The 22,763-nt window shown below is 46.1% G+C and overlaps 1 protein-coding gene across 2 annotated transcripts; it reads right to left on the bottom strand.

Moving 5' to 3' along the window:
* Adpgk (ADP dependent glucokinase) lies at positions 1-21,454 on the bottom strand. Of its 2 annotated transcripts, none has more exons than XM_021638816.2 (7): positions 21,141-21,454; positions 15,163-15,388; positions 13,250-13,312; positions 6,089-6,209; positions 3,120-3,316; positions 2,470-2,568; positions 1-1,508 (listed from the first exon to the last, which is right to left on the bottom strand). In XM_021638816.2, the coding sequence occupies exons 1-7, from the start codon at positions 21,371-21,373 to the stop codon at positions 957-959; spliced, it is 1,491 nt and encodes a 496-aa protein (XP_021494491.1). In that variant the 5' UTR covers positions 21,374-21,454; the 3' UTR covers positions 1-956. The 2 variants fall into 2 exon arrangements, with proteins under 2 accessions (XP_021494491.1, XP_021494492.1); XM_021638817.2 differs by having other exon boundaries at positions 1-1,505.
* Positions 21,455-22,763: the final 1,309 nt, after the last annotated feature.

Genomic DNA, 22,763 nt, shown 5'->3' with positions numbered 1-22,763 from the left:
TCCCAGAAAGGTAAATTGTTTTAATATTTTTAAAAGCACACAGAAATCTTGATTTATTAAAAAAATAAATATACAACATGACACATTCATGATCCTGGGGCTCTTATGAGGACGCGTCAAAGCAAACACAAAACTCATGATGCGCTCTAAACAGAAGCACATTCCAGCTGTAAAGCACATCTCTTCCAGGCTCAGAAGGAACGAGTGCCAGTCTTCTGCTACAGAAAGCACTTCCGGGGCTGAGCAGCGAGGCTGAGCCCAGGCCACGGGGCCTTTCCCAGTCAGCCCCATGTACAGACAGAGCTGGGGGCAGGAAGGCATGGTTCTTCCAAGCAGAGTGATCAGGTGGCCCAAGGATCCCCAAGCATGTCCAGCCTGAGACCATAAAGCACAGGACTTGTTCTGTCCTTTCTGGTGCCTCTGACCAGTGTCTTGAGAGCAGGAGGCTGGGAAGATACACGTATCAAACAACTGTCACTGTTAACAGTGAATGAAAAAACTTGATTCTGCCAGAAGCGTAAGCCTCCTTATGACTGCCTCCTCCAGATTTTCTGAGTGGTCAGGCTTGTGGGGAGAGACTCCCCTTCTCTAGTGGGCCAGGAAAGAAGTGCTTTCTGTGGCTGGACGAGCTCCCCAGGGTCAAGTGTGTCACACCATACCTTATGGAACATCTACTGGGGATTCAGGAATGGAGGTTTGAGCCTTTGTAACAACATAAGAACAAAAATCCAGTCATTAGTAGATAGCGAAGTTTCAATTAAACCTGAAGTGTTTTTATGTAATTGCCAACAGGCTGGAATGTATCTGTACAGTTTAATCTGCTATGATTTCTTTGGCTGTCTTCCAATTAGACCTAGGAACTGTCTGACACCCACAAGCCTATTTCCCAAACTATGTTCTTCCTGGAATTCTTAAGATGGTGGTTTTCATTCCTCATACAACCATCTAAAGCCCTCCTAATCAGGGTGTACTTCTGAGTAGAAGAGGCCTTCAGCTGAAATGGCGTCACCAAGGCCCACAGTTCGAACGGGGTCTTTACATACCAATACAGGTGTGAAGTGGAAGGTTATTCCCTCCCTGTACCACTCCACCACGGGCTTATTTGGGTTTAATACAATCTTGGAGCCGGACTCCGAATGAGATGTCATAAACTCCTGAGGTGCCCTTAGAGATACTCGGCTGGCATCTATGGTTTCAGTGGCACAGGCTTGCGTCCCAGCCACTCGAGCTCCCGCAGCTACAGCTGCAAGCTGGTTGGCCCAGTGTCCGTCCACAGTTGCCAGGATGTGGTAGACCAGCGTGTGAAAATGGATCCTGGTGAGATCTGAGGATCTGCTTTTACTTCTCCCATGTTCTTTCAAGATCCAGAAGAGGATGTCACTGACCATGCCCACGTCAGGAACACCATCCCAGGAGGAGAGAGAAGCATGGGGTCCAGATGCCGACTGGCTGAGAAACAGCAGCTCCTGTTCATTCAGCCCAAGGGAAGTCACTGCGGGAAAGACCTGCTAACAAAAATAACGACAGGTCTCTTTGATGGGCACAACCTAGCTCCCTGAGCATTAGGACATAGCCAGTGACTAAAGGTCCTCCTTATCAGGCCCCTGTCTTTGAAGTCAATCTCAGGTGTTAAACCTCTTCTGTCTCCAGCTCCGTGGCCACCTGGGAAGTTGCAGCTGCTCAGTGCCCTACAGGCCCAGTCTTGTTATGTGTCATTAAAGGCAGAGGGCGACCCTGGAGGCTCTTCCCTGTGCCTTTGGCCTCTGCAGACAGAGGGCTCATGGGGGGCAGCACACACGCTTCCTGCTCCACTCCATGTTTTCCTATCCACGCACAAAATAACACTGGAACTACACGTGAAGCTGACGAGATTTCTGAGGGCAGGTGCGGGGAGGGAGCAGAAGAGCTGGACAAAGGAGCTCTTAGCCTGTATCTTCACACTCTCCAGGTATAGGTTCATGTATTACCAAAGCTTATTAAGCTAATGAGTAGCCAGCTGACATGCCAGCCCAGGTGTGAAAAGCCTGTGTTCAGGTCTGGCTCACTGGGACTTACCCACATCATCCCTGCTGTCTAAAGGGAGGTGATCTCAGATACCTAGCACTGGGGAGTCATGGTCACCCAAAGTTTGTGTCTAATTGAAAGCTGAGTTGGGCTTTCAGGTTTTGTCCTGAAATTTGCAAAAACAAAAACACAACAACAAAAAGCCCACCCTTCACTTCAACATCCTCACTCCAAATGAAGAAATGTGGTCAGGCCTATCGGTTACACTGCCACAGTCCTAACCCAGTGGAAACATTATCCTGAACATTCCTAGATCTGTCCGGCTCCCCTGTACTCAGATCTGAGGGATGCAATGCCCACATGTCAGTCAGTAAACCTGCCCAAGCACCTTGTCTTCTGGGAGAGAGGGATTTCTTTTAGAGGCCCCCAGGGCCAGAGGTGGCCTGGGAACAGCCGTGTGGTTACCTGCTGCACAATGCTGCTCATGAGCTCCCTGTTGGTCATACTGGCCAGCTCTAGGTGGATTGGAATACCCGTGGGAATGTCAGAAATGGAGGTGACAACCTACGGAGAGGAAGCAGTGTCATTAGGATGGAAGTCAGGCAGCAGGGAAGGCAAGATTAGGTTCTGAGCAGCTCAGACGTACTCAAAACACCCTTTGCACCCTCATGAATTTACAAGCAGTGCACGTCCCACCTCCTCTGTGGCTAACAGCTGCTTTTCCCGGTAGAAAACCTCTACTCTGTAGGGAGCCACCAGGGCTACACACTCAGAGGACGCAGAACTGCTCCTGTCTGTTTATGTTGTCTCCTAGTCCTGATATCTACATTGAGCAGTTGGCCCCACTGTATACAGACCTGCAGGAAGCACGGCATAGCTGATGTGAAGTGAGATGGAACAGAAAACACAGGACATAGCTACAAAGCCTACAGCTTGCAGCCACACTCAGTTAAACATAGGATGTAAAGGCTCAGGCAAGATCTCCTCAATTGCCCTACTGCTGCTACCTTGACTGAGCAGAGCCTAAGGCAAGGCAGCATCAGCTTGAGGCTCGGTGGCAGGAGCCTGAAGGAGAACACCAGCTGAGACCTGTGGATCTGTAGCAGAGCTATTACCTCCAAGAGCCTCTTCCTCTGGAACTCCTTGCTTTGTCCCTCCATCATGTGCAATCCAGAGAGGACCACCAGGTCAGGCTGGAACTCCTCCAGGCTAGACACAAACACCTCCAGCATATTCATGGCCCCGTTGGAGAGGTCGTGAGAGAAGATGAACCGGTTGGCATGGGGAGCTTTAAACGGGCCCCACTCCTCCCCTAGAGAAACCCAGTCAACACAATGGGAAGAAAAGGAAGAAGCTTTCAGTCTTCCAGCTGCAAGGCACTTGAAGGTACCTCACAGGAGCCCTGGCTTTGAGCAGTCCGGCCTGTGGCCACGCAGACCCCTACACAGGTGTAAAGTCAGCAAGGGTGCTACATCCACGGTGGGACCACAGTAGCTAAAAAACAAATCAAAAGCTAAACCCATTCAATGCAGAAACAGACACGTAGGGTGAGTCCTGTGCCTTTGAAAGGTCCTCCGCTTCCCAGAAGCTCTGCTGCTTGCTGAACTCAAGCGTGCAGAGCACATGACTGGCCCATACCAGCACACAAGGACCTATCAGCATACACAGCATACCAGCACATCCAGCAGAAAGGCCAGGCTGCCCTCCCATGGGCTGCACCCTGAGCAGTTTTCACCTAGCTGGAAGCCAAACGGGCCAAAGACCCGAGCCTCGCTGCCTCACCTCTTCTGGCTGTCCCCTGGAGGCTCTGAGCTTATGGTCTAAGACTTATTTAGCTGTTCTGAGCATTTCCTTGCAGAACTGCTTAGGATTGGTGACTGTTCAGTGGTAAACTAAAGTGCTCTTCTTCCCTAAATTTGTCCTGCTGCTCCACCCATATGAAGGTGCCCTTACTTCCTTGGCAGAACCATTAACGTGCCCTATTGGGACCTGGCATGGTTCTGCACTGACCTGCTAGGTATCCATCTACAGCCACTGAGCTGAGGGCAGGCAAGTCTGTGCCTCCCTCATCACATCCCACTGCCTCACAGCACACTTGCCACAGCCACAAGAATGAATTAGCAAAGAACAAGAGAACAAGAAAGTAGACAGATGACCTAAATTTAGACCACAAGGACAAAAAAATCCAACACTTGTGCAATCAAGACTGCACAATGGTAGAAATGCCATACTTTCTGACAGTGCTAGAAGAACCACAAAGCTTAGCCTAGGGGAAAAGAACCACACAGGTTAAAAGCAACTCAACTGAGTTCTTCAAGGAACGATGAGGCAAAAGTAAACAAGCTTCTGCAAGGCAAGAGGAAAGAGAATGCACAGAACTATTTCCACAAGACACAGGACTGATGGAGTAGCCTGAGATGATGGAGCTCAGCCAGTAATAGCAGCTAGCGCTCCTTTCATCACAAAACTCTGTATTAATTTCTGTAAGCAATTTCTTCTCTCAATTATCAACTAAGTGAAACCTCTGCAGTGACTCACTTGATTCCCAGACCAAAGCTAAAAGTGAGGTTTTCTGGGGTGCTCTGGTAAGAGAGAGAAGAGGAGAAACAAAAAAAGTTGACAAAATGCGCTTGGAATTTACCAATCTAGGCTACAGAAGAGCCTCTGTTGAAGCTGCCCTAAGGGCTGCTGTCATCTGACTGTTTCTTCCTGGAGCCCGTGGCAGTGCAGCTTCAAGTGAGGGTAACAAAAGGCCACTGCTTTGACTAAGGGAAAAAAACAAAACAAAACAAAAAACCCAACAAAACAAGGCATCCAAAAGAACAGAAATGTGAGGCTTATCAAGCGAAGGACAGAGACTCTCCTTTTGAGACAGCCAGTCCTGTCTCCACTCCCAATTCACCACGAGAAATTAATTGTAAAGTGCCCACGCAGGCATGGGTGCCTACAGAAGGCGCAGGAGCAGGCCCCAGACAAACACCTCAGCTATCTAGAACATTCCAGGCAGTGGTCCCAAAGCAGGCCACAAGCTCTAAACCGGCTCCCAAGTTCCTCCCCGACACCATGTTTAGTGATAAAAGTGTCACTCCCACTTCCCATTTGGGGAAACGGAATCAGCAACTCAAAGTTTGTGTATTATGAAAGGTCGATTTCCTAGTAAAACAATCTGCTTCTAATTTTAGATCTGCCCTCCATAAGCCCCCAACTGTTTCTAGTATGTACCAGAGAGAACTTGAAAACAACCAATCCCTTTTGTGTTCTTGCGGAAAGGGGTACTTTTCAAGAAGCATCTACTGTACCTCACGTGACCATTACTTACTCTAGGTGTGGGTCCCTGTCACTGAAGTGACTCACTGAAGAGCACTAAGTACTGCTGTAAGGGTGCCCACTACTGTGTGGATGCCCAGTCCTTTAACGTGAATGATGGGTTGACTCAGAAACTAAAGAGTTCTTGAGCACAGGAGAAGACATAGCAAGAAACACACAAAATCCCTTGTGCCCAGGTACTGAGTCAGCCTGCCTTTCTTGTAACATAAAATCCTCTGGGATTGTTATTTTGTATTCGTAAGTACTGGAATATTATGTAACAGGAAGAAATATAAATAATGCTACATTCCACCTCCAGGAAAAAAATGAAGTGCTCCCATGAAAGCTCACCAGACCAATTGCCTGGCACCAATCGCAAGCAACCTGGAAGGGCTGTGTCTGAAAAGTCTCAGGCAGAATCCGGGAGAGCTGAGCAAGCGTTTACTGCCTTCTTAGCTCTTGGTAATAAAGGGAAAACTGCATTATAAGCATAGGCAGAATACATTTTCACTTTAACCAAGAGAGAGCCTCTTCCCGCAGATCCATCCCCGTGGGAGCACACTGCCTTCATTGCTATTGTACTCTGGCACCCTACATGGAGACAATGGCCACTACCAGCTCCTTAGGCCAGTGGGCTGGAAAATCTCTGGTCCAGGAGCCCAAACAGGGGACTGCTATTGACAGAGACTTTTGGCACAGTCCCACCCTGCACGACTGACCTGAGCACCATCCCACCAGTACTCAGGAACTCCCCCCACCCACACCCCACCTTCCTTACCTGCCAGGTACTCTAAAATAAGGTGGAACTCATCCACTTCCTGCAGTGACTCTGGTGGAACAAACACATTGTCGTCAAGAAGTTCATGCAGCTTTGGACCAATTGGACCACAAAGAAGAACCTAGATAATAAGATAAGTAACATCAAGTCACTCTCCCGGGAGATCAGTTCCTATCATGCAGCCTCCAACAGTAACCAGCAAGATAGCAGACTCCAACTGACCCTCAAAACCTCTTGTTTTGGAAGTTTGTGATACTGGGGCTCTTCATTACCAGGGCTTAGGCCTCTAAGGTATGACCTCACTGTACCTAGTTTTGCAGAATGACGAAGTCCTAGTTGTTCAGTATCTATGCAACTTCTGTGGCCCACACTCAGGTACAAAATCAGTGTGTCTCCCTCAAGTCCAGATACTAAAGGCCTAAAACCCTAGTGTGATGCTGCTGGAGCTACAGCCTTTATGAAGAGATGACTAAAATATGGCCTTAGTCAAGTGGACCTAGGAGAGAAAGACCTGTACACCTACAAAAACGCAAACTGAACACAGTTGGCCACCCATAAGTCAGCAAAAAGCCCTTACACCTCCATGAAACCTTCATCTTAGACCTTCAAACCTCCAAAACTGAGAAAGCAAATTTTTGTTTTAATAGTTTATTTTGTTACATGGTAGCCAAGGAGACATGCGTGCGTGCACACATACACATACAAACACACTCTGTTATCAGGAGTGGGGTGGGTATGTTTCTTTTCCTGAGATGGTAGGCCAGCTAAGTAGTCTAGGCTGGCCTCACGCTCACCCTCTGCCTGCCTTAGCCTCCTGGGTGGCTGGGATGGCAAGAACGCATACTGCGTGAGGCTCCTACACAGCATTTAAAAACTACCTTGTATTCTGTGTAAGCAAAAAGACATGGAGTGTTTGCTCAAAGCTGCCAGATAAAAATACTTCCTTGGAATTTTTACACAGAAGGGGGAAAAAGGGCGACTGCTTTGCACCAGACTTCAATGGCCAACGACTTAATCTGAGATCGCACTCTCCCACTATGCTTAACTGTTGCCTGACCACATACCCTTCACGTTTAGGGGCCAAGCTCTGCAGCTTTTCTACACCCTTTGTCTTCAACCTGAAACTGCCCATTCTCCTGCCTTCCGCCCCCTCCCCAGCCACCTGCTGTTAGCTCTGGAAGCCCCTTCCTATCCTGGCTGGACCACAGTCCAGTGCAATTTCTGTCACACCCCTCAAGGCCAGGCTAATAGACTCAAAACATGAAGAAAGATTTTGAAAAAAGTCTCTAGAAAGCATTAACTTTGGTTCGTATTGAGACATCTTACTCAGACACTTCAAAGCCATCTTCATTGGCAAATGAACTCCTTACCTTGTACTTGTTTTGCACAAAGAGACTCTTTGGCTTCCAAGTAAAAATGTACTCCCTCCCTGCTTTCCATATGAAATGAGCCTCTTGGTATTTCTGAAAATTCGGAGTCCTGCCACTTTCTTTCCTTCCCCTAATTCTTGCCTAGACTTTTAATTCTGAGATAGTAAGAGACACATGCCTAAAACAACAAAACATAGGTCAAATACAGGAAGTGACGGTTTCAAAGCACTTGGACATTAGGCAGAGTATAGTGATTCATACAACGTCCAAATGAACCTATTGAGCCCTACAAATACATCCTTGCACAAAAGGGCTTCAAAAGACCTTCAAAATCTGGAAAGATTTATGACTCACTAGCAGATCTGCATCAAAGGAATGTTGTTAATAAAAGGAAGTCCTTCAGGCGGAACAGCAACAAGAGGAGGTGGAAATGTGGATCAAGAACAGAAACGAGGAGCAACGGAAGTGCTAACTCTAGAGACACAGCCACTTACAAGATAAAGATAAAGGGAGACACAAACAGCACAGTGGAGGGCCCTAACCCTGAGTAAAACAGGTGTAGCAGTAACAGTACACCCCGAGATGGCTCAGGGCGCAGAGGCACTTGCCACCGAGCCTGATGACCGGGGTCCAATCCCTGGGGTATGGCAGAAGAGAAATGACTTCCTCCAATTGCCCTCTGACTTCTGTAAATACCCACGTGCATGCTGTGGCACAGGCACACCCACACACAGACACGAAGTGAATGTATAAACAATATATAAACTGGGCGTGGCGATACATGCCTTTAATCCCAACATTCCAGAGGCAGGGGCAGGTGAGTCTCTGAGTTCAAAGCCAACCTGGTTTACATAATGAGTTCCAGGCCACTCAGGGCTAGAGTGAAACCCTAACTCCAAACAAAGAAAATATATCTACATATATAAATAAGCAAAATGTAAAAAAACTATTTTAAAAGGAAGTAATTACTAAAATCTAGTATATTACAAAATATAGCATGGGGGGGTAAGTTTGAAGTCCTTATAGGAAGTATGCTAGAGCATGGACGTGTGCTTGTGAGGTATGGTCATCCGAAAGAACAGAGAACTCACAGGCTCCTGCTGAGACTGACGGAATACTCCTGTCTCAGCAGCAAAGCCAGCCCAGACACTGCTCCTGCAATTACTAGAAAAGTTACAGTTTTACCCAGTTTCTGGCTTCTATATAGACTAAGTCACACTTCCCAAAAAAGCTGTCAGTCAGAAATCCCATTTCTGAGAGACCTGCAAGCTCTCTCGGCACCCCTCGCCCCATCATGACCCACAAGGCAGCTCTCCCCACGCAGGTGCTCACTGCTTCTACCCCCTCCTATAACGGCCTTCGCGAAGGTGCTCATGTGTCAGCTCCTTCCCAGGAACCTGTCATTCTGCTTTTTTCCTAACGTTTCTAACACATGGTTGTAACAAATTGTGAAATGCTGTTTTCCAGGAATGACGCTGTCATTGTTCTTTTGAACTTTAAGCAGCTGTGTCACCTGTATAGATACTGTGCCCATTAAAGACCTTCACTGGGGAAGAAGATTCATTAGGCCCCAAACTCACACGGTCTGCTCTGCCCCTCCCCCGTGCTCTCCACTCTTAAAAGCAGCACTAATTAAGCTCATTGGTTTTGCAGGCTAGACCTGAGTGTATTCCTCACTTTGGTCTGCTGGTGGTTGCCCTCTCTGCACAACAGACATTTGTTTGTCTCCCAGGGAAAGATTCACACAACTGTGATAAAGAAATATAGGGCCAGAGAGACGGCATGATGGTTAGGAGCACTGGCTGCTCTCCCAGAGGACCTGGGCCCAATTCCCAGCACCCACATGGCAGCTATCAGCCATCTGCAACTCCAGTTTCAGGAGAAATGATGCCCCCTTCTGGCTTCCATGGTCACTGGACATATGTGTAATACACACTGCACATATGTGATGTACAGATATACATGAAAGCAAAACACCCACACACATTACAAAAACTTCAATATAAACCTCAAAGCAACTGCTGAAATAGTAAAGCCAAAAATTATAGCTAACAAGTCACAAAAGATAAAAGTTAAATGTAACAGAATATAAAAGAATAAAAAACAGTAAAAGAAGAAGATTAAAAGATAGGACAACTGGCCATCAGGCTCAGCATCTGCTTTGATAGTCTGCAGGGCAGAGGCTTTCAGAGGCCCTCTGTGGTAGGTTCCTAGTTTGTTTCCTGTTTTCTTTTTCAGGCTTTCAGAGGCCCTCTGTAGCAGGTTTCTAGGTTGTTTCCTGTTTTCTTCTTCTTCTGATGTAACCTCCTCTATTAGTGGACTTGGGGAGGGGCATGCATGCAGAAACGGGAGGGAGGATGGGAGCAGGAGGGGAGGAGAGAGGGGCTTATGGGGGGATACAAAATGAATAAAGTGTAATTAATAAAAAAAAAAAAAAAAAGATAGGACAAGCTGAAGAGATGGCTCAGGCTCTTCCCGAGGTCCTGAGTTCAATTCCCAGCAACCACATGGTGGCTCACACCCACCTATAATGAGATCTGGCGCCCTCTTCTGGCATGCAGGTGAACATCAGGCAGAACATCGTTTACATAATAAAATTAATAAATCTTAAAAAAAAAAGAAAGGAAAAAAGAAAATTACCCCTAATTTTAAAAAAAAAAATAGGACCAACACCAACAAATGGCAAGATGTCCTATTTAAATTTAACCCAATTTGTCAACAGCAACATTAAATGTAGATGATCTACATACCTCACTGTCTTAGGTACTGATCTATTGTTGCAAGGAGACACCATGACCAAAGCAGCTCCTATAAAGGAAGAGTATTTCACTGGGGGCTTGCCTACAGTCTTAGAGATAGCTCATCGTCGGCATGGTGGAAAGCAGCAGGCATGGTGCTAGAGCAGTAGCTGAGGGCTCCACATGCTGATCCACAGGAGGCAGACAGACTGGGCCTTTGACACCTCCTCAAGGCCTCAATTATTTCAACAAGGCCACACCTCCTAATTCTTCCCAAACACTTCCATTCCCTGGTGACTCAGTATTGGCATATGTGAGCCAATAGGGGCCATTGTATTCAAACTACCACACCCACCTTAATGGAGAGATTATGAAACTGGAAAAAAAGCAAGTCCCACTATATACTAGCTACAAGAAACTCATTAAATATGAATTGGAAATAGGCTATAAACACAAGGCTATAAAAAGATATATAACACACCAACACACTAACTGAGCAAAGGCCGGAGTACAGACAGTGGTAACTTTGACTTTGTGCAGCTTTGAGAATTGAGCATCTATACCAGAGTTAACAGTAGATGTTCACAGCTTGGCTGGAGAGGAACTAGAACAAGACAGGAAGTGACACAGGATACAGATTTATCAACTTGTTCCTAAGTTCTTAGACAAAGACAGAACAGCCCAGAAAATCATAGCCCTTTGCATTCTTTCAATGGCCACTCAACAAAGGACCATGTGTGTAAAAAGAAGAAGAAAGAAAGAAAAAAATCGGGCTCACCCAATAGTAGCAATAAGTAGCATGATAAAGAGATTTCTCCTGCTGGGTTAGTCACCAGGAAGGCAACAGAATACAATAAAAGTAGAAATTAGTAGGAGAAGGACATGTAGAAAACTCTCAAGTATGTAGGAACCAACCAGCATACCTCTGGTCCATCAATGGGCTAGTAAAGGGCACGTCTTAAGAAATCAGAGATAATAGAAAGTTTTTACCCAATAATAGTAACCTTTCTAACTGAAAACACGAGGTCCAGGGCATAGTGAATTCTACAAACATTTAGGAGGGTATAATAAATATCAAAATTCATATAAATTCTTTTCACAAACTTGATGTGAGGCAGGCAAAATGGCTCAGCAGTTAAGATACTTGTTGCAGCCTAATTCGATCCCCAGAACCCACATGGTGGAGGGAGACACCCAATTCTGAGGACCATTTTTCTGACCACCAGAAGTGAATTGTGGCATGAGGTACATGTGCAAACACCACCCCCCCCACCCTCAAAGAACAACAACAGAAAACCCTAAAGGAGGAGGAAATATATCTCAACTAATTCTACTATATAATGGCATTATTACACTCAGAGACAGACAGACATGCGCAGTACTGAACCACTGAGCTAGATCCCCAATCCTCACAAATGCCTTTTTAAGGGCACTGCTCTCTCCCGCCACCTGACCTCACTTTTACTGTTGCACTAACTTGCCTTTATTAGATTCCCAAGTCAACTTCTAAGAAACAGGGTACAGTTCTACAGCTAGACTTGCTGCAGCTCTAATCAGGTCTGCTTAACAGTAGGCAGTGTCACCTTGAGCACCTCACTGTCCTACGTCCAAGGGGGATAATAAAAGAACTTCCCTTAAAGGCCCTGTGAGGATTAAATGAGTGAGTGAGTGTGTGTGTGTGTGTGTGTCTGTGTATCAAACAATGCCTGGCTATAGTAAGAACTATGCATGCGTTAGCTCCTGTCTCTACCCTAGAAAATCTAGTTCTTAATTTCTGGTAGTTCTAGGGAATACTAGGATGCAGCTGGGCAAGTTAAACTCAGTTACCAAGAGAGCAGTGTAGGAAGGTAGTGTTTGAATTGTAGCTCTGCCATTTTCTAGCTTAGGTGACAGTGGAAACCCCATTTAGCCTCTCTGGACTTAATTACAAAAATCAAAAAATCATTAGACTGTTGTCAGGACAGAGCAAGAAACATGTCTTTTCTCCTCTCAAAGCCAGGTTTGTTTATTATCATATCTTCCAATCAGACTGATCCTAAACCTCTCCAAAGACAAAACAAATGCTGCCCCCAGGAGAGGCCATATGAATGGTTAAAAAAAGTAGCACCTGAATGAGTAGTTTTCTTTTGCAAAGAGTAGAGGGGGCGGGCAGTTGGAGGTTATTGGTATTACACTGAAATCAGCTTTGGTAAATCTGTTTCCCCTCTTTTGGAAGCTCTAGTTTAAGCTTTGTTTTACAGTACAATAGCAACCCTGCCACAATGGCTCCCCCCTGCATCTATCCCTCTACCTACCCACATTTTACTTTACACATATCACATACAAATAATTAATGTTCATTCACTTGGGAGGTTTGTTTGAATCAGAGTTTTGCTATGTACTCCAACCTGGCCCAGAACCTGTGACTTTCCTGCCTCTTAGGATTACAGATGCGCGCCACCACACCTGGCTATAGAGATCGAGTTCAGGACAGCCAAGGCTACACAGAGAAACCCTGTCTCAAAAAAATAAAAATAAAAAGGGGACATCTCCTTAAATCAAAGGTTTAAGACTTGAAGAAATACTTCTACACACTTGCCTCTGTCTCTGGGGTCACTACACCTGACAGCTTCCATGTTTTAGCACTTTACATCCAGGCTCACCAACACAGGCAACTCCATTTTCTCTTATCACTCATAGTAATCTCCTATCTCAGCCTGACTCCAGAGTTCGTGTGCTTTTAGCCATTACACATTCACCATACCATGGGCTCTCAAGTCAGGCTGTCCACATGGAATACAAGCTTCTGTCTGTATTAGTGTGAACATCTCTGGGCCTCTCACTTCCCATCCATAGCAGAATGAACTAGCCTTACAGCACTGCTGAAGAATCAGCCTGCACATGGTACATACTCAAACAGCCTAGTTCCTGCTTTATCCACTGATACAACACAGCTTTCTAACCAGATACCCAGGGACCCACAGACTGGATTAAGGACCCAAGACCCACTTTTGCTCTTGACATTAAGGAAATAATAGTTGAAAGACACATTTTAATTTGGAAATGTGCCCTACCTTTAAGTCTGCGCTGGCGGCAAACCTCTGTCCAATTAATGCTGCATTTCCTCCTACATAGTGCTGTAAGACAGTTAAGGTTAGAAATCGAACAAGTGCACACCCAAGCTTAATCATTTCTAAGGTTAAACATACAGCCCATTTCTACTGCCAAATTCTCTACTTTTCTTTGAGATTTGTTTTTATTTTATGTTTACAGGTGTTTTGCCTATATGTCTGTACACCACATGTTTGCAGTACTGGAGGAGGCCAGAAGAGGGCACTGAAACCTCGAGCCTTCATGTGGTACTGAGACCTGATCCCTAGTTTTCTGAAAGAGGTGTCAGTGCTCTTACTGAGCACCTAACGTCCCCACAGCATATCTTCTTTTTCTTCCTGGATTTTTGAGACATAGTTTCACGTAGCTCAGACTAGTCTCAAATGTATCTGAGGCTGGCCCTGAACGTCTTCCCTTGGCAGGGATCACGGGCATCCACCACCAGGCTAGCTCCACCAACATGCTTTGAGGTGACTTGACAACAAAGGGCACAAATCAAGTTAATAAAAACAAAGCCAGGCGTGGCAGTTCATGCCTTTAGTCCAAGCACTTGGGAGGCAGAAGCAGGCTTATCTATGTGAATTCTAGGCCAGCCTAGTCTACAAAGCTCTTACTGTACAGCCAGAGTTACATAAAGAGACCCTGTCTCAAGCAAAACAAAAACAGACAAGGAATAATAAGGAGGGATGAAGAGAAAAAAATATGAAAATTAGTATGGTTGTTTGAATTAGATAAAATTTAGCCTGAGCTTCCAGGCAGCTAAAACAGACAATAGAAAACATGAAAGATATGACTGGACCTTTTCCCAAACACTATGATTCCTTAAAGGAACATATATCTATTTCATTCTCCTAAACGTTGTTCAGTACATAAACATATTCTTTTCTCAATGTTAGGGACAAAAGATTTAAACCTCAGAAGTCATCAAAGTCAAAGTGGTCACCAAGGTTTGCCTGTGATTGGTACCCATTAAAAATGCATTAACAACCTCCCTAGCTACAACTATAGGCCCTAAATTACCCCAAGACCTTTGTTTTGTATAAGAGGAAGGTCCTTTTATACATAAGGAAGGAATTATGTGGGGCCTAGAGGTGCTGGAATGAGAGAAATCAGAGCCAAAATTTTATTTTACCCCCGCCCCCATTCCAACACATGCTCCAGCCTGAGAACTACCAATCTAGGCCAGCAGATTCCAAACAGTGATTTTGCCTTTCTCCCTTTACTACAGGAAGTACAGGAGAGTGTCTGAGATATTTTGGCCATCACGAGTGGGGAATAGAGCCTTGTACTCAGTGGGCCAATCGAGAGGCTGCTAACAGTTTATAAACACAGGACAGCCCTTCTCACGGAGCATGAGCCACTCTGCAAACACCCTAAGGTGGTGGTGCCTTTAATCCCAGCACTCAGGAGACAGAGACAGGAGGATCTCTGTGAGTTCAAGGCCAGCCTTGTTTACCACTGTGTTCCAGGACAGCCAGGGGCGTAACACAGAGAAACTCAGTCTCTAAAAACCAAAGCCAATTGCGAACTATACATTAAAAAAAAAAAAAAAAAAAAAAAAAAAATTATAACCTAACCAGGAGTAGACATTTTTCCAACTGTTAAGCCTAGTAAAAAAAAAATGGGGGGGGGGGGGGTGAGTAAGAGGGGTAGTAGATAATGAGTGACCCAGAACACAAATCTGAGTAAAAACAGTAAAAGATGTGACCAACACAAAATTTTACAAAAAGGGCAAACCCCACAGAATTGGATCACCATCTCATCATACAGTGGAAAAGAAAGCTGCTTCTAAGACCCCTGTAAAATGGCTCTCTCCCACCCGCATACCCACTCTGTACTCTTAACATAGCTTGTAGCACTGGGGAGTGGGACAGACCTGGGCTTCTGGGAACTCAGATGCAGCCTGGGCGATGTCATGGAAGGTCTTCTTATCACTGAAGAAGCGCTCAGCAGCGGCTCCCTTCTCCATGAAGTGGACGAAGGCTTCTTCCAGATCACTTTTCGAGTGTAGAACAGCATGATCTCTTCCAATCCCAGGACTGAGGCCAAGTGCCTGCAGGAGCTTCACGCCAGAGATCACCACATCCACACAGGCATTAACTCTGGAAGGACAGAGAAGAGGAAAGGAAGCTGAAATGGGGAGTGGGGTGGAGGGGTCTGAATTTAGCTATAGAGACCAGCTCTGGAGAACAGCATTCACACAGCAATTAGGTAGTATAGGTTTGACACCAGAGCAATAAAACAAAACTCATATAGCTAAAGAATGATTTTTATCTGGACATATACACTAGAACTCTTTTCAAGAGCCCGCCAAACTTTTATTGCCAATTACAAACTGAGAAGACAGGTATTCAGCACTCAGAACAGTATCATGGTAACCAAAATGCATTCATGAAAAGATGCTGGTATAGCTATGCTGTCTGGATGCAAGTCACTTTAATTTCTGAATCTCAGTTTCCTTGTTTATAAAATGGCAACAGTACAAGTTAACTTACAGTAAAGATTTAGTAAATCAATGTATGTTTTAAGGTGTAAAATAAAGTTCTCGTCAAAAGGGAGCTTCCCTTTTCCCTCTAAAGACATCTTTGAGGACATTGATCATAACGAACTAACTATGGAATACTCTGAGCTGAAGCTGCATCTTCGAACTGAGTGTGGCTTTGAAGACTTGTGCATGCCTGTGGCCTTGTAGCAGCTCAGTCCTTGACAGTGTTCACAGAACACAGAACACAGCACACAGCTTCAAAGGGCTGAGAAACCAGTGCAGCACCACCTGATTAGCTGTATGAAATTAGAGAGCCTCATAACAAGACCTTGTTTCAGAATAATAATAATAATAAATAATAAAAATCACCAGGTGTGTTTGGCTCATGCCTGTAATTCCAAGACTGAGACTGAGACAGGCCAGCCTAGATAGACTACAGTGTGAAACCATCATCGAAACCACACACACACACAAAAAAAAAGTTAGTGACCATCTACTTATGGGCAGACACCAAGCTAATTATTGTGTCCTTGTCACATCTTTTCACCAGTGAAAGACTTTCCCTCTGGCTTTAACAGCCTCGCTCAACATCAACAAGCTCATTGCCTAAGCTTTGCTGCGCAGGGGAAATGGAAAAAACAAAGTAGAGCACAAATTACGCTCACTCCCTTAACAGGAGAGCAAATTTCAAAACGCATAAATGGTTGTGTAACATGGAGAAAACACACATGAACAATTACGGAACAAACAAGTCAAAGATACCAAATGTGTCCCTAAGGTTTGGGTCAGGGAAGGCACCTAGCTTTCTGGCCTGTCAGCAGAGGCTCGGGGATGGGGCTCTTCCGCCTGAGCTGAAGTACCTCAGAGGCAGGATAGCGCTTATCACTTCCCTGCACTGCAGCCTCTGTAAAAGGTTTCCTAAGCTTCCTTCTGGCTTTAACATTCTCTTCCTCACTTATCACAACAACTAATTATAACCACAAGCTATTCAGCTGAAGAGAGTCAATGGCTGGGGAGGCTGGGCCCTGGCAGGTGCCTCTTTTCTGAGGCACAAAAGTCGGGACAGGCATATTCAGATAAGGAACAGTTCCTAACCTTAACCCCGAGTTAGAAAATAGTTTGAGATCAGTAATTAGTCATTAGTCATCACAGCTCCAGCTGAGAAAAGCTACTCAGAGATTAATATTCTAAACACCACAGACTGGAGCAGCTTAATTCAACCCTAGATTCATCTAGAGAAAATTCCTAGCAAGGGGGCACAGCAAGTAGAGCTGTGGGGAAACGACTAACCTTGTCTTTTTTTTTTTTTTTAATTCACTTTACATCCTTGTTGTAGGCCCATTCCTCTTCCCACCCAAGTCTTACCTTCCCTCCCTCCTCCCTCCTCCCTCCCCTTTTCCTTGACTAACCTTGTCTTAGGACACAACAAGAGTGCTAAGCTAGAGCGGAGAGTTCAGAGAAAGGGAGCAAAGCTCAGGGCAGATTTGGGATGAATGTGAAGATGAGGGCTTCATTTTTATCCTGTAAACAATGGGTACCAATTCAGGAGCAGGGGAGGACTCACATTCCTAGAAAGTCAAGGTGTGCTCCACTTAAGCACTGACATCTCAAAAGCATGCAGCCTGGCCCCAACTCCAGCCTCATTCTCAGAAGCCGCTTCATCTGAAATCCTACAAGAACATGCAGTCCAGTTCTCTGGAGCCCAGCTTACCTTCCTGTACCAGCTGCTCCTCTGTCCCTTACTATGGTAACTCTGAGGGCTGAACATGAAAGCAGAAGTAGGACCAGTCTTATATGGTACTTCCAACACGAATGGCTGTGTGACCATGGGGAGGGAACCATTATCTTTAAGACAGCTTATCATCTGTGATGACGGTAATACTTAGAACTAACTGCTTCATAAAGTTGTTTCACCTGCCAGCAATGGTTTGGGTTCTTGATTCCCTTCACCAGAGCACCACAATGTCCTCTTTACCGGGGCCAAGGCGTCCAGATATACCCTTCTTACCAATCACACGAAATTTTGTGTTTTGAGTGAGAAATGAATCAATGTGTCAAACTATAACAGATGCCTCCGTAGGTGGAAAACCTCGGTGGAAGTTCTTGCCTTGATCAATCTTAAGGCTAAATCTAGTTCCAGCCACCATCCTACTATAACTGTGCACAACTCTAACCTAGAACTGCTTAGCTGAACCCAATCATATCTTAGACTAACGAAGATCATGAAATATGGTTGTTTTAAGTTACTAAGTTTTGAGGTGACTTATTACTACATAGCAATAGAAAACAGAACATCATCTTCTCAGAACTTTTTCTACTATCCCATCCTGGGAAGAATTGGCAATTTTCTGGAAGAGCTGGACTGCCTTGCTCTTATCAGTAGCTGAACATAGCACTTTCCACACTGTTATGAACAATGGTATCCCCTACCTCACCTCAAATTCCTATGTGGAAACCTTGTGGTGGTTTGAATGAGAATGTGTGGTCCCCAGTTTGTGGAATTGTTTGTGAAGGATTAGGTGGTGTGTCTTTGTTGGAAGAGGTGCATCATAGGGGGGTGGGCTTTGAGGTGTCAAAAGTCCATGCCCTTCTCAGCTACCTCTCTGCCTGTTTTTTTTTGTTCATTTTGTTGTTGTTTTTACAGAGACAGGGTTTCTCTGTGTTGCCTTGGCTGTCCTGGAACTCGCTTTGTAGATCAGGCTGGCCTCAAACTCACAGAAATCTGACTGCCTCTGCCTCCCAAGTGTTGGGATGAAAAGCATTTGCCACCACCCCCAGCTAGTCTGCCTTCCACTCTTGAATAAACTCTGAGCTACTGCTGCAGTATCATGCCTGCCGCCATATTCCCTGTCATAGGCTCATCCTCTGTAAGCCCCCAACAAACTCTTTCCTCTCTAAGTTGCTTTAGTTGTGTTTTTTTGTTATGGCAAAAGAAAAGTAACTAAAGCTGGTGCGGTAGCATTCGGCTGTAATCCCAGCACCCAGGGAGGCAGAGGCAGAGTTCGAGGCCAGCCTGGTCTACAAAGCAAGTCCAGGGCAGCAGAGGGCTACACAGAGAAACCTTGTCTCCAAAAACAAACAAACAAACAAAAAACAACAAAAAAGAAAAGTAACTAAGACAAACCGCAAACTCCAATGTGACTGTATTTGGACTTAGGGCCTTTAATGGATGGATGTTAAATGGATGAAGAGTTGGCCCCTAATCCAACATGGCTTCCATGTAGGAGGAAGTGACATCACTCTGAGCACTATACAGTAAATATCAGGTGAGAACACGAGAAGGTGGCTAGCTGCAAGGTAGGAAGAAAAGATTCCCAGGTATCAGCTTCCCTAGACACCACTCTGGCACCTTGATTTGGGACTATCAGTCTCTAGAGCCACCAGAAACTTTGTGTTGTTTTAAGCAAATAGTCTGAGTTACTCTGTTCTGGCAGCCCAACACAATTAGTACATTAACAAATCTGCTTCCAACAAATGCAACAGAAACCTGGCTTCCTCCGTATGTACACCCTCTGAACCCAGCATACACTTGACACAGCTCAAAGAAAGATGACTAAGAATCTGGTAAGAGCCTGGGGCTGGTAGAGCACACCTTCAATCCCAGCACTTAGGAGGCAGAGGCAGGCGGATCTCTGCGAGTTCGAGGCCAGCCTGGTCTATGTGAATTCTAGGATAGCCAGGGCTATGGGGAGACCCTGTCTCCAAAACAAAAGAATCTGATAAGGCCAGGCATGATAGTCCATGCCTTCAATCCCAGAACTTGGGAGGTAGAAGCAGGTAGATCTTTGAGTTTGAGGCTAGCCTAGTCTACACAGGGAGTTCCAGGAGAGCCTGGGCTACACAGAGAAACCCTGTCTTGAAGAAAAATAAATAAAAATAATTTAAAAAACTAAACTAAACTAAAAAAAAAAAAAAAAAGTCAAACACAACAAATTCAGATAAGAAGGGCTGGAGATGGCTCAGCAGTTAAGAACATGGGCTGTTCCTCCAGAGGACAGAGTTCATTCCCTAGCACCAGTTTTGGTAACTCACAACCACACATAACTCAACACCCTTTTCTGGCCTCCAAGAGGACCTGCACTCACATGTACACACCTACCACCAACACAAGTAAATTTAAAAGTTTTAAATCTTTAAATAAGACTAATAAAGGCTGGAGAAATGGTTCAGTGTTTAGGAGCACCTGCAGACGACCCAGGTTTGAATCCCAGCACCACCATGACAGCACCAAACTGTCCATAATTCCAGTCCCAGGGGATTGGAGGCCCTCAGCAGGCACTGGATGGACAGACACGATGGCAAAACACTCATACACAGAAAGAGAGAGAGAGAGAGAGAGAAAAAAAAGAACTTTGAAAGAGGTAGGAACTACACAGTAAAAACCTGTGTTTGGATATAAAACTAACTAACACGTGAGTAGTCTCTAAAGCTAACACAATATTGGGTAAATAACATGATTATTTCATTGATTTAGGTCAATTTTGCTTTACTTTACTCCACGTATCCACAACATACGAACAAAAATAGGAGGGTACCTGACAGGCTTATTTTTGCACAGGGCTTTTGCAGCACAGGAGGCAGGAGCAGGCAGATCTAAGTCTGAGGCCTCGCGGGTCTACTTACGTTCCAAACCAGCCAAGGAGGCCCTAATTTAAAAAGAAACAAACAAACTCAACAAATCCAACCTAAAGAAAAACATGTCAAAAACTTGCCCTTGACGTCATGACAAGAAAATTAAGTCAAATTGGGAGAGGGACTAAGGTTAGTGTAAAAAAATAATTACATTTCTGTGAGTTTTACAAAGAAAGGAGGCACTGTGGTTTGAGAGAACCTTAAAAATACGGGCTGTCACTTGGTATGGGGAAGAAAAGTAGTTTCGAGAAGGGAGTGCTAAACGGGAAAGGCGCAGAGCTGATAATGAAACCTTAAAAAATGCTGAGTTTGAAAACGAGCAGTTTTAGGAAAGTGGTCTTCAGACTAGATGACGTAAAGAAATAATGTCAACAGCTACAGACAGCTTCAAGTTCATTTGGAAGAGTGCTAGAAAGATAGTAAAGCTCAAGCACGACCGCCAGAGAATAGCTGGTCGAGAAGGGCTGAAGTCGGGATGATGAAGGAACCTAAAAAATGCAGGTGACAGGCGGAGCTGGAGTTCTGAGAGGCTGCAGGAGCCGGCTTTGCGCGGACAGAAGAGCAGGGCCAGCCTAGAGGAAATCCTGAGCAGAGCGCCCCTGCAGCGATGACGAGCAAGGCTCGTCTCACACGTCCGACACTGTCGCCAGGAGGGCAACGCGGACCCCGCCGAGTCCCGGGCGGACCCCGCCGAGTGCCGGGCGGACCCCGGAGCCGCAGGCCCCGCAGGCACTCACCCCACGGCCACGCGGCGCCAGCGCCGGGCAGGCTGCACGATGAGGGCGTCCCAGGCAGCCACCAGCCGGCCCTCGGGGGACACGGGTCCCGGGAAGACGGGCGCGGGCCCCAGCCGCAGCGAGCTCCAGAACGAGCGCAGCGCAGAGCCCGGCAGCTCCGGCTCCAGCAGGAACACGCAGCCCACGGCCAGCGCCAGGAAGCCGGCGCACGCAGAGCCGCGCCACATCGCCATGCGGACACACCGCCGCGCTAGTGGCAGCAAGCTTTCTCGGCTCGCGCCTCCTCCCAGCTGGGCGCGTGCTGACGTAACGCGCGTTGGCGTCACACCCGCGCGCCGCAGGCCCCGCCCCCAGACGGCGGCGCTACGGCTCCACCCAGCTGTGGGCGGGCTGTGGGCGGGGCGAACGGCGCTGGCGTCGGGTATTCGCTCTGTTCACAGCCTGGCGCCGGGCGGCGCTCCTGAGCAGTCCCGACCCTGGATGAACAAAAGCAGTGGTGTGGCCCCAGCTTGCACATCTTCCCGAAATTCACCTGTACCCCGAGTGGGAGTGGGGGAAGACGTTGACTTTCCTAGTAGGATGAGGCCGGCTGGGAAGGAAGAAGCAGCAAACCTCGCCATCACGTGAGAGTCAGTCGGTCTTCCAGGGATACCAGCCTCCCGGTTCTCTCTTAATTCCTCCCTCCGCCAGAGCCTGCCCTCCACGGTTTACCACGTCCTTTCTGGTTCTGCTACAGTGTGTGTGTGTGTGTGTCTCGGAGGGGAGAGCAATCAGCTCAGGCCCAGTACTGTCAGGGCGATTCCGCCTCTTGAGATTCTTAGCTACCCTGGGGCTTCGGATGAGAATGAAGAAATCCCTTGGAGATCGTGTTCAGTCCAGATCAGATTCAACTCTCAGACCCCTTAGACAACCCTCTAGTGCTATTCTTTTTAACAACTTCAGAATAACCTACAAAGGCATGAGATCCTGTGTACAATATGGAGGGACTATAGACTCGAGTTAAGAAATCCGGGTTTAGTTGTTGTGGGTGATATTACGGAAATCCAGCCAGCCCTGTCTTTCTTAGTGTGACCCTTCTATGTGAGAGGGTAGGCGTGTTGTCCAGCTCATTCTCAGCCTCATCTTATACTCTGGCTTGTCTTCTTTAAATTATTACTATTTATTAATACAATATTCTGCCTACACGTATGCCTGAAGGCTAGAAGAGGGCACCAGATCTCGCTGGGAATTGAACTCAGGACCTCTTGGAAGTACAGCCAGTGCTCTTAACCTCTGAGCCATCTCTCCAGCCCCTGGCTTGTTTTTTTGTTTTTTTTTTTTTGTTGTTGTTTGTTTGTTGTTGTTGTTGTTGTTTTTTGGCTTGTTTTTCATGTACTAGTTCTGCTAACTCCTGACCAATTTTCTACTCTATGACCTTTGGACTTGTTAAGGGAAATTAATTTCCTTAGCTTTATTTTATTTTATTTTATTTTTATTTTTTGGCTCTGAGTGTCCATGCCAAGTTGTTTCAGAGAAACTGTTCCCGTCATGGCCCTCACCTATTTAGTTTCCCTGCCACCAGAGCTGACTGCACCATCATTTGTTTCCAAAAAACGTAGATCCACTGACTGGCCAGAGGCTGTT

Source organism: Meriones unguiculatus, chromosome 1 (genome assembly GCF_030254825.1).
Source record: "Meriones unguiculatus strain TT.TT164.6M chromosome 1, Bangor_MerUng_6.1, whole genome shotgun sequence".
NCBI classification, from domain to species: domain Eukaryota; kingdom Metazoa; phylum Chordata; class Mammalia; order Rodentia; family Muridae; genus Meriones; species Meriones unguiculatus.
Note: the sequence above shows the minus strand (reverse complement) of the source record. Positions and strands in the feature narration are given on the sequence as shown.

What these genes read in the sequence shown, in the direction of transcription:
- Adpgk (XM_021638816.2), bottom strand. Translation starts at nt 21,373, where the DNA reads ATGGCGATGTGGCGCGGCTCTGCGTGCGCCGGCTTCCTGGCGCTGGCC. An exon ending in TATTTTAGAGTACCTGGCAG is followed by an intron (nt 3,317 to 6,088) that starts GTAAGGAAGGTG and finishes GGGTTTCTCTAG; the next exon opens with GGGAGGAGTGGGGCCCGTTT. An exon ending in AGAGGAAGAGGCTCTTGGAG is followed by an intron (nt 2,569 to 3,119) that starts GTAATAGCTCTG and finishes TCCTCTCCGTAG; the next exon opens with GTTGTCACCTCCATTTCTGA.